The sequence below is a fragment of the Terrapene carolina genome, unplaced genomic scaffold, assembly GCF_002925995.2.
Source record: "Terrapene carolina triunguis isolate 2854851 unplaced genomic scaffold, T_m_triunguis-2.0 Scaffold130, whole genome shotgun sequence".
Classification (NCBI taxonomy): Eukaryota; Metazoa; Chordata; order Testudines; family Emydidae; genus Terrapene; species Terrapene triunguis.
The window spans coordinates 37,159,526-37,170,731 of NW_020664481.1; the positions used below are offsets into that span (position 1 = coordinate 37,159,526).

At 39.9% G+C, this 11,206-nt stretch overlaps 1 protein-coding gene across 2 annotated transcripts in view; it reads right to left on the reverse strand.

Annotated features, from left to right (window-relative positions):
* Window positions 1-6,669: 6,669 nt before the first annotated feature.
* Window positions 6,670-11,206, reverse strand: part of CEP89 (centrosomal protein 89) — a 98,364-nt gene continuing 93,827 nt past the window's right edge. For both annotated transcript variants that reach the window (XM_026652755.1, XM_026652756.1), the window contains one exon: window positions 6,670-6,843. In XM_026652755.1, the coding sequence (XP_026508540.1) occupies window positions 6,670-6,843 (174 nt within the window). The remainder of the gene's footprint in view (window positions 6,844-11,206) is intronic.

An 11,206-nucleotide genomic window follows, 5' to 3' on the forward strand; every position in this document is an offset into this window, starting at 1 on the left:
CCCAGCCAGTTTTGGGAACCAGGTAAGTGAGTTGCCACCAGGGCGATGTTCTGTTTGATGCATAATTTCCAGAGGCTTATCACCTCCTGACATTTGTATGGAGAGGGTCATTCTCCCCACCCCCACCACCCCGGTCTATTTAGATAATACATGGCAGATGTATTGTCAGTCAAGATCTGGACTGCTGAATCTTTGACAAGAGAGAGAAAGGCCTGGCAAGCTCTGTAAATTTCCTGAAGCATCAGGACATTAATGTGAAGCCTCACTTCCTGGTCTGTCTGTATCCCTTGCACCCATGAACTATTCAGGTGAGCGCCTCAGCCTATTGTAGAATTGTTGGTTACAACTGTCTTCATTGCAAGGGGACTGGAAAAGGCGTGTGTGTGTGTGTGTGTGGTGGGGAGATCCCTGTGCTGTCCTGGTCCATCCAGCATTCCACAGAATGTAAAACTACAGGAGCAACTCGGACCAGCTTGTCCAGATGATGCCTGCTTGGCTGGTAAACTGACTTTAGCCATGCTTGTAAAGGACAAACTTGGAGTCCCGCATGCATGGTCACATATTTCCCTGCAGCCATGTGACCTAGCAACCTGAGGCATACTTGGGCCGTGGTGGATGGGTGAGACCTGTAGCCAATGATTTTAGTGTATTCATTTATTGAGTGATGTTATAATTAATCAATATGTTATATTACATATATTCATTGTATGTTAATAAGAGTTAATTTGTAGGGTTATAAGAGTATAAGATTGATCAGTATTTAGAGGAACCAGGTATTAGACATGAGTAAGACAAGCTGAAACACAAAAACTTGTAGGTTGAGGCCTGCAAGACTTTAGCTTAGCTATTTTAGGCCTTGGAGGCAAGAAATTATTACATAAATGACTGAGAAATAACCCAATGCCCTAAGATTATGGGAAAAGGGGTACCAAGTGATAATATTGCGCAAAATTACCCAGAAGATTAATATTAGATCATAAAAATACTGTAAAGGCGCATCTGTCTCACCCATGTGTCTTAACCAAGGGATACAAGTTGTGTGTCAATGATAGTGAGAACAAAAGGAACTTACACAGCCTAGAAAATTGGGGGTGCTTAAGTTTCTAGGGGACACTGACCAATAAGAGAAAAGAGGGTTAACACTTGTATGGACATGAGCAGAATGTAGGTATAGACAGAATCACATTATAAAAAGGGGATGCCCAGAATGGGAAAATTGAGCTCCCTCTGGGAGACTCCAGCAGGAACCATCCCTCTACTGATGACTAAGCCATGAGAGACCCATCAGACCATAACACTATTGTTAAGGATGTGAGTATATTTGTACTTGTGCATAGGTCTCTATGGAATTTCTATATGCTTGGGTAATCATAACTTTAATTGTAACTTTAATAAAACTTGTAAAATAGACTAGACCAGTGGTTCTCAAACTTTTTTTTTTTCACGGACCACTTGAAAATTGCTGAGGGTCTCGGCGGACCACTTAATGATCTTTCCAGATGTTGTTTGTACCGTTGGCTAACTATTGTAAAGCGCTTGGATAAAAGCGCTATATAAAAAACCCTGTAATAATAAACAACTTTTTTGTTCTACAAATAAAAGCACAACTCATATTTTAATATCAGTAGTTTTACCTTTCTAATGCAATGGATGTGCCCTCTCTCCCCCACCGCGGCAACCCCCGAACTGCGGCTGGGAAGGAGCGCCCTCTCTTCCCAGCAGCTGCAGCCCTGAGGCTGGGGAAAGTCGCCTCTTTCTCTTGCCGCTGCAGCCCAGCGTGTCCCAAATTCCCCCCACCCCCACTTCTCACTCCACTGCCCCGAGTGAAGAGCTAAAAGGCAGATTTTTCCGCAGATTGGAGCCTGAGCTAGAGGACTTTTTTCTCCGAGGTCTATATCTCCTTTTTTGGGTTGTCAACTTGTCTAGGCTGGTAGAAAGGGTGTCTATAGTATTGCTGAGAGTATTGGATATGCAGAGTTTTATGTCTTTTCTTGGACACCAGGGCATAAATTCCCAAGGATTGGAGGGTCACTCAGGAGTCATTAAATGAATGCAGTGTTTCATCAGTTTTATCCAAAAGGAAGTGCCCATCAAATGGAAGGGCTTCTGTAGTTTGCTGAATGTCAGGGGTTATACCAGAATTATATAGCCAAGATACTCTCCTCATTACATTGTTGCTCGAATCTCTTTGAGGTGGAAGATGAACTTCTCTTGGAGCAGGAGCGGCTCCTATCAGTCTTATGGGTTATTTTGCAAGGGACCTAGGGTGACCAGATCGCAAGAACAAAATATTGGGATACATATGCGGGGGGGGGGACGACACATGGCCCTGGCTCCTGCCACAAGCCGCGGGTCGGTCGGGGGTACACAGCTCCGACTCCCGCCGCAAGGGAGAGTGTCAGGGCTGGGGCAAGGGGTTGGGACGCAGGAGGGGTGCTGACAGCAGGAGGGAGTTTGGGTGTGGGAGGGGGCTCAGGCCTGAATAAATATCCCAGTTCTAAACACGACTGTACAAGATAACCTTCTGTTTTTTTGTCATTAACAAATGATTGCCTAACTTATTAAAGATGAAAATGCAATTAAAATCACAACTAAGCTAAAGAGTGATGAGACTGAATACCCTACTTGCTGCTACCAAAAAGTGTTAATACAGTACTAAGATGTTTTAGGAAAATGAACCCAATGGAAGGGTCCCTCCTGTGGCGAGGCGATTCCCCTGAGCGACCCGCATTCCAGTTGTCTGAATTGTCTGGGAGAGACTCATATAGGGGACAGCTGCCAGATCTGCAAGGACTTCAAACCTCACACAAAAATGAACTGGGAGGCAAAACTGACATACTAACGTGAGTTGTCAGCAGGGATTGAGCCCAGGACATTCAGATCCACAGCATAATCCTCTATTATTTGAGCTAAAGGGATAACCCATGGCACAAAGAAACTGTTGTGTATGTGGACCAGACCCTAGAGCGCGGTGTGTGATATACTCTTCGTTAGTGGCTTACATAGCTACTGGTTAGACAGCAGTGGAATGTCAGGTATCTGGACACCAGGGTTCCTTTACTGGCTCTGGTTCAATGGGTAGAGCAGGGATTGCAGGAAGTATAGCTAAGCAGTTAGATTTGGCACATTTATTCTTAAAGGGTGGTTAAGGGAAGAAGATGAGAGTCTGTTACGTTAGAGGTATGGGTTCTGTTCCCAGATAGAGGTATAAGACCTTATTCAGTTTATGAATGGCAGAAATATTAATATTGATCTTTGGAAGAAGTGAGCCTAGTAATCATAGCTCTTCCCAGTCCAGTGCTCCTTTCTCTAGGCTAGAAGGAATTTTCTGAACAGGGATCTCTGTCGAAAGACTGCCAAATGTGTGACGGTCATGCAAGAGGCATAACGCTTGGCTATCTATGCTGTACGGCTATTTTGAATGATCTTGGTTCCTTTAATTACATTGATTGAGGTGTTAAAATGTGTGTGTAAGAGAAAAAACTATTTTTGCACAGGTTAAAGCACCATGGTTTAAATATGCTCTCCTTGACCCTTTTTTAGTATCACATCTTGAATTGGAAGGTTGGCCATTTAGAAACTGTTTATTTAAGAGACCCTGTTGCTCCATGAAAGCTTTGTATATTGCTTTAATAATATATTTTAATAATCCTATGTGACTCCATTTAAGTGTTTTTTTTTAACATACAAAGATTTAAAATGGCAGTCATTTTCATGAAGACTGTTTCTGACACTGTTGTAAATGCAGGCTGAATATGGTCCCCTGCAGGAGTCTGTAAGCTGTGAATTCTGCTCAACAGGAATGTCTATTTTTAAAAATAGCACTCAAAGCTAGCTCATCTTCTAGCAATCAACTCTTCAAAGCCAGGTGAGTTTATGGCAGATCCTCCACATTTGTTAGCAACTAAAAAAATCAAGCAATCATAAGAAAATTTTAGGAATAAGAAAAAGCTGTGTTGGGGTTTTTTTTTTTTAAAGCGCCCATAAATAATTATAGTACATCTAGCCCCCTTATGAAAGCGCAGAATGTCAAGGTATGAATGAAAGTTATAGCTGATATCCTGATCCTAGCTCTGACTGTTATAAAACAAAATTTAAGAAACTCAATAGTATGAGGAAAGGACATTGCATCATCCAGGTTCTTCAATTTACCTAAGTGTATTGCTTTTGGTTAGAATTCAATGTCAGTGTCTTTAAAATTACTGTTTGATTTGCTTTATAGTATGTCTCAAGAATAATTGCTGTAACATTAACACAAAAACACTGCTAACCAAATAGTCCACATATCTCCAGTTAACTGTTTTATCACATCAGCTTTCCTGATTCAAAATTCTTGAACATAGTATGATTTTAGTTAAATGGATATTCCAAATGTACAGTCTAATACACGAAGCCTGCATGTGGTAAGTTATTTTACACCCATCTTATTTAGTATTTAGAATACTTTTATTTTTATCAAGCTATTTTAAGTTCATAATTGAAATTATGTGCTGAAAACAATTTTCTGTTCTGCAAATTTGCTGCTTGAACAATGCTGGTGGAAATAAATCTATAACAGTCCATTACTGTCCCAGCACTAGTGATGCTGGTTGCCAAGCTACAGATGATTAGTGACATCTAACCTACAAGTAATTCCTCCTTCCACTTTATTCCTCTGTCAGTGAGGGGAGAGTGATAAAGATAAACCTTAAAAAACTAGAAGTACATTGAATTGACAGATGACAAGAGCAATGAATTTTAATTTATATGGCAGACAGACATACTATAATATGTTAATATTCCTTTAAAATGCTTGGCTTGGGATGACTAGTAAATATGTTATCAGGAGACAATCAGAGCTGGAGGAATCTTGATTTATTGACAATACAGTGTTTAAGAGGTGAATGAAACAACATAAGTGAGGTATTTTCGCATAATTAATGATACCATATTAAATTAAAAAATCTTTATAGTTAAAATAAAAGGGATAGTCCTAGCTTTATAATAATAGCATCAATTAATTAAATAATAGGTCTTTATCTATTTTAGTTTAGTGTTTTTAACATAACTGCCACAGCAAAATACAAAAGATGAGTTGAACTAAAACAGGAGAATTAGAAAATGAATAGGTAAGCAGCTATCAGAACCTAACATAAATACTTTACTTTCTATCAGCTGTATGCATCATTTTATGCTCCAGTAAACATTAGCAAGACTGAGTAACCATCAGTAAATTCAGTCAGTGATTACACTGTTATGAAAGGGACTGCTTGAATGTAAACAGTCCTTTGTGACCTTAGTATGATTGTTTGCACAAACCACACTTTCCCCACTGTTAAATCAAAGAACAAGCAATAATATTAACAATGTTACAATGCCAAGTGAAAATGTAGCTTCTTAAAAGTGCGAAATTGAAGTTACTGATAGGAGTGTGTTTTATCAAGGAGAAATAGTCAATTCAGAGTATAGAAAAGAAAGTGATTAAGTATAGTCAGTGTATCCGTGGAAGATAATGTTTGATACAAATAAACTTTACCTCCTTTTTCTTGGGGACATAAAGCCAATATCTAAGAGGCTCGTATGATGGCACTATGGCTTTATGCCCCAAAGTATATCACATAGTTCTCCTCCTTTAACTAGTTATTTTTTTTTAAACAGTTGGCACAGGCATGCATGGAGAAGAGTCACTTAAATAATTAAAAATCCTAAGTAACCATTTCCCAGACAAATCAAGAATGATCAGAATACTCTATTTTTCTGCCAGTTTTCAGAGATGCAGCAAAATGATGCTTATTATATATCTACCAACAATGTAATGCCATCTAATGACACTGTATGCACTAACAAGAAACAGAATTGTGTTGATCGTGTAGACGTAGACGGTACTCTGCTTGAGCTCTGGTTTCCATCATTTTTAAATCCATATTATCTGTCAGTGGCTGAGGTGACTTGCAATATGACTGCTTAATTAGCTCTCACTTATTGTGATTCTTTTATGCTGATAATGGGGATGTGCTATTAAGTCTTCCACCACCAGGGGAAAAAAATCTCCTTAAGGAACTATTTATATTAATAGGCTATTTCAACACTGACAGTCATAATCTTGTCAAAATCTGTTAAACTATTTTGATTTTGATTTTGTGCTCTTGATGGTGGCAATCTACAGTAGTGGATAATAGAATATTAAGATGTTGTCATTATATATCACTCCAAAACCAGTCCCCTCTCTGTGTACTCATCTGACAAGGTTCTCTAACTGACTGCTTTCACTTCCCATTTGTCAGAAAACTGTCAGCAAAAAACAGTGCTTCAGTCTTCACTGAAAGATAATTTATTTACTATCATACGTCCTAGTAATGTATAGACACACAAAAGAATTAAAGGCTGGATTCAAGTTGATATTTGCTACATATTTCTTTTTTGTTGAGATGCAATGAGCCATTGGGAGGATTTTTAATTAAGAACAGCTGTAGTCTTCCATGAAAAACTCCTTCCTTGTAAGATTATTTTTTGGAGGGGGGAAGAAGACAATAAGGAGCATTTCAGTATTTTCTGTATAGCTAAGAGATGAGTGAGGCGGCTCCCAGAGCATACCAGATGGAGCTGTGATTAAAAGCAAGTGCCTGCAGCTGTGCAGCTGCCCCCTTTTTACCACTCAATCCAAATGGCTTGTTTTTGACTGTGACTGACTTACCTTTTCTGCTGCAGCACTTCATCCAGGGTTTCTTGCTTGTCTTGCAGCTGCCGCTGTAGGTGCTTCATTTCACGCTGGTACTGAGAAGCCTTCCCAGCAAATTCCTTCTCTTGCTCGGTCATTTTGAGATTGATGGCTCCAAGCTTCCCAGCAGCTTTCTTTTTGTATACCTATGAGAGTTGAAGATCGTGGGGAAAATGTGGTTATGGCAGTCTCAAGGATAATTACTATGGACAAAATAACCAGCTAAATATGTTCCTTTCTTACTGTGGCTTGATCTTTAACTCACTGATGCCTTGCTTAAATAAATCAGGTAAGGTGCACTGATATGATCTTTTTTAGAATATTTATTAATTGATAGGTATGATGCATGTACTTTCCACTGCATATATCAGAGATGTGTACAGTCTGAATACTACATATTATGCCTATATTTTTATTTTGAGTGAAAATGACAGAAAGCAGGAAAACAAAATGGGTTTACTTTTCTGGGTGTAAAGCTGCTCTTCACAACACATGTTGCTTACCCACTAATTCAACAGTCAAGTCTAATTCTCTGTCTACAACACAAAGAAATAGGAGTAAATACCATTGGATGGCATGTTTTTAATCTTACTACAATGAGAAAAAATTAGACTGATTTCCTTATTAAATTAAGTGTATAATTGTTTTTCACAATATGAAAAAATATATTTTATTGGAATTACTGTACATGAACACTTTCTCCTGAAAAGGGTACTGTTCTAAAACAGCTCACAGAGTAATATATTGCCAGAAAATATGCTCAATACATTTGTAATGTTAAAATATTTTGCCACTTCAGCTAGTAGTTCATTTTTTTTAAATGAATGCCCTAGTGAGTTTTTTCCTTCCTATTAATAAAATAACCAATTATGCAAGTCTGAACCCTAGAAATTTTTTAAAAATACTTTTGATAATGTATCTTTTCAGCTTTTAGAATCAATTTCTCTGTTACACTGCATGTCACCATGTGGAACCCAGAGGAGTATATGGCTTGTCAGCTTAGCATCATGATGCCCCATGCACTTCCATTACTTTTTTTTTTAAAGGGGGTTTTCTGCTAATGATTCCAAATGGAATACAATAATTCATCATAGGCTGTAATTATGACACTCTCCTCACTACATCCATGTGATCTGAAAATAGAACCCTTGCGTGCTGGAAGCAGCTCATGCAGTATGACTGGAAATTTTCTGAACTGAAATTTTGAAAATATTTATCTTCAACTGGTGCAAATTCAAATATGCCCACCTGGCTGTCGTCTTACAAAGACAGATTCTGCTTGCTTGTACATAGGTGCCCTAGGGGAGAGGGATGCTGTAGAAAGCTCCCCCTTCCCCTTGTACATCGGCACAGGGAGCAGCTAAAGTTTTCAGCAAAGGATTTAAACAAGTGCTTAATAGGGATGTAAAAGATTAACCAGTTAAGCAGTAGTTTTACCGGTTAACCCACCTTAACAGTTAACCCCGGGCCGGCCGGCGGACCCCAGCAGCCTCGTATTGCTAGAGCGGTCCCAGCCCCAGCTGCGCTGGCCCTGGCCGGAGGGGCCCCAACCTCAGCCGCTTAATCGGTTAACCATTTAAACGGTATTTACATCCATAGTGCTTAAGTCCATCCCTATCCAGTAAAGGATTTAGAACTTGATCCTGAAAGGTGCTGATGAACCATGCACCTATTCCAGCAAAGAACTTAAGCAGGTGAGTAGTCCCACTGAAGTCAATAGAAATATTCATGTGCCTAAGTGCTTTGCTGACTAAGGGGGGATATTCAAATTGGGCTTGTGCTTCCTGATTCTCCACTGCCCTGCAATTCTGTAGCCATTTACAGCTGTGCAAAGTGGGCATAAAACACGACTGTTCTAATTTGATAATATTTTATGCCCACTTTGCATTGGTGTAAATGAGTACATAACGGAATGCAAGGCATAGGAGTGTTAGTGTACCAGTGTGACAAACACCTAGTTAAGGCATGGCCCTGGCCCCGGCCCCACTCACTTGCAGCTAGAGCTAACACAAGCTGCACCCTTTTAAGCAGCCTCAGAGGGTATGTCTACACAGTCTGTGGCAACAAGCCTCACAGCCCAGATGGGCAGACTTGGTTTGTGGGGTTTGCACTAGTACTCTATAAATAGCTGTGCAGACAACACTTTGAAGTTGCAGCTTGGGCTCTGAAGCCTACCCCCTCCCAAGCTCTCAGATCCCAGGCTCCATTCTGGGCCACATCATCAAAGTGCAGTCTACATAGTTATTTTTAGAGCGCTAGCGTGAGTCCCACAAACCCAGGCTCAGAGGTTTGCTTCCACAGGCTGTGTAGATATACCTAGAGAATGCACCCTGTCGGCATTTTACCTGTCTCTGCCCTCCATATGTTGAATTCATTTTGCAGCAGCTGCTGGTGGGTAACACATCCACACCCCCCAACACAGCTGTGGCTTTAGAATCATAGAATACCAGGGTTGGAAGGGACTTTAAGAGGTCATCTAGTCCAACCCCCTGCTCAAAGCAGGACCAATCCCCAGATAGATTTTTGCCCCAGATCCCTAAATGGCCCCCTCAAGGACTGAACTCTCAACCCTGGGTTTAGCAGGCCAATGCTCAAACCACTGAGCTATCCCTCCCCCCCTAAAATAGCTCATAAGCTGGTCAAAAATGGGACAAACTTGGCAGTAGTCAGTCCAGTTTTTAATCCTTCTGATTTACATTAATGTAGTTAAATAATGTTCTGCATTTCAGGACTCTTGCAGTTGGGGAGGAATCAACAAAATTGGGTGATAGATCCATATAAAATATTTGCCCCTCATCCATTTTTCACTGTTCTGACATTTCTTTGGTTCTTAAACCCCTACAGAGTCATCACCTTTCTTAGAGCTAGATTGGTAGCTCTTGGGCCTTGCAGAGGACCAATCCTTTTTCTACAAGACTTACTCTCTGCCTAGACAAAGCCTGGGACAGTAACTGGAAAGTTCTGGCAGAGGCAGACAGATTGGAACGCAAAGAGTTTCTACAAGTCTACTCTGAGGACAGGTTACAGGTAGATATTCTTTCTGTCCTCCTCCATACTGGCTTCCTAACCACACCTAAAAGAATAATTCAGATTGAGAACTACTTATCAACCCAGTCAGTCTGCAATCCACACCTGAACCCTGTATCATTTGCTGGGAGGAACTATTCTCTTTTCACAGAGGAGATCACCCACATCCAAGGTTTCTCAGGATACTCTGAACCAGAAACCACACAAACATAGTATCTTGACACTTTCCTATTCAAAGTTCTGTCCATTCAACAGTAAGTCCAGGACATATTGAAGGAAGTGTAAAACCTTCTTTGGGTCCAATCCTTGCCCTTCCTAGTTGGCAAAGGAAAGTGAAGGATAAATACAATTTCTTCCAAGAAAAATATGGTCAATGCACCATTTGAAAAATTAACTCTTTCCGTCTCCTTAAAGCACGCCATAATCCTATGAATTCTGAAGAAACCTTTACTAGATGCAATGGAACTTGACATCTACTGCCTGGTGTCAAATCTCCCTTGGACTTCTAGGTAGCATTGCATATGGTGGATCATACACTGCTGCTCTTCTACCTAAGAGATGTGGCAGGTGTCAATGGAAATGTTCTAAAACTATTTGAATCCTTCCTCAAAGGCTGTACACAGGATAGTGATGTGCAAATACTCCTTTATCACTAGGCTTCTTGCCTGTAGAATACCTCAAGATTTAATTCTCTCTTCTGTCCTACTCAGCATCTATATATAGCCATTGGGGGAAAAGGTGAGACTTCATCATAGGCTCAAATACCAGAAATATGCAAATAACTCTATTATTCACATATGCAAAGACCTCAATCACTCAGCTATCTTTGTGCCTGGTTAATATCAGCACATAGATGAGGAGCAGTTGGCTGAGACAAAACCAGGAATGAGGGAGGTTATGTGTTGAGGTGGCTTTAATATTGTGTGTGTGATCATCACAGTCATGCACTGAGGTTAAAGCCATGCATTTGTGATCTTTTATTTATTTATATTTATATATATATCTGTTTTGACTAAGTTTCACATTAAGTAAAAAGAATTGCCATTGTGCATTGAAGAGGTGTGTTAAGATAAATGGAAATTCCACATTTCATTAGTTACTTCAGACTTACTAAATTCATGAACACTGTAGAGATAAAATACTCTGCAAACTGATTCAGTATTCTGAAATGGTGTTAAAACACTGGACACAATTAGAGTTTTCCAAGCTTTCAGAAACACTGGCCTCTTGACACTGTCTGGAAAATGTATAGCCTGAGTCCCTTTAGGAGTAAAGCAACCGTCAACACAGCCATGGGGACTTCTAGAGGAATTACTGTACTTCTACAGTAGTCACTTAAACTTCATCCTTGTGTCTTGTAACCTTATATGAAATGTGCTATGCTATAATCAGCTTTGTAGAATGATTTTCAGAAGTGCTATGTTTATTTTCTTCAATGGAAGTCTCCTTGCTCAATATCTCTGAAAATCAAACCACTAAGCA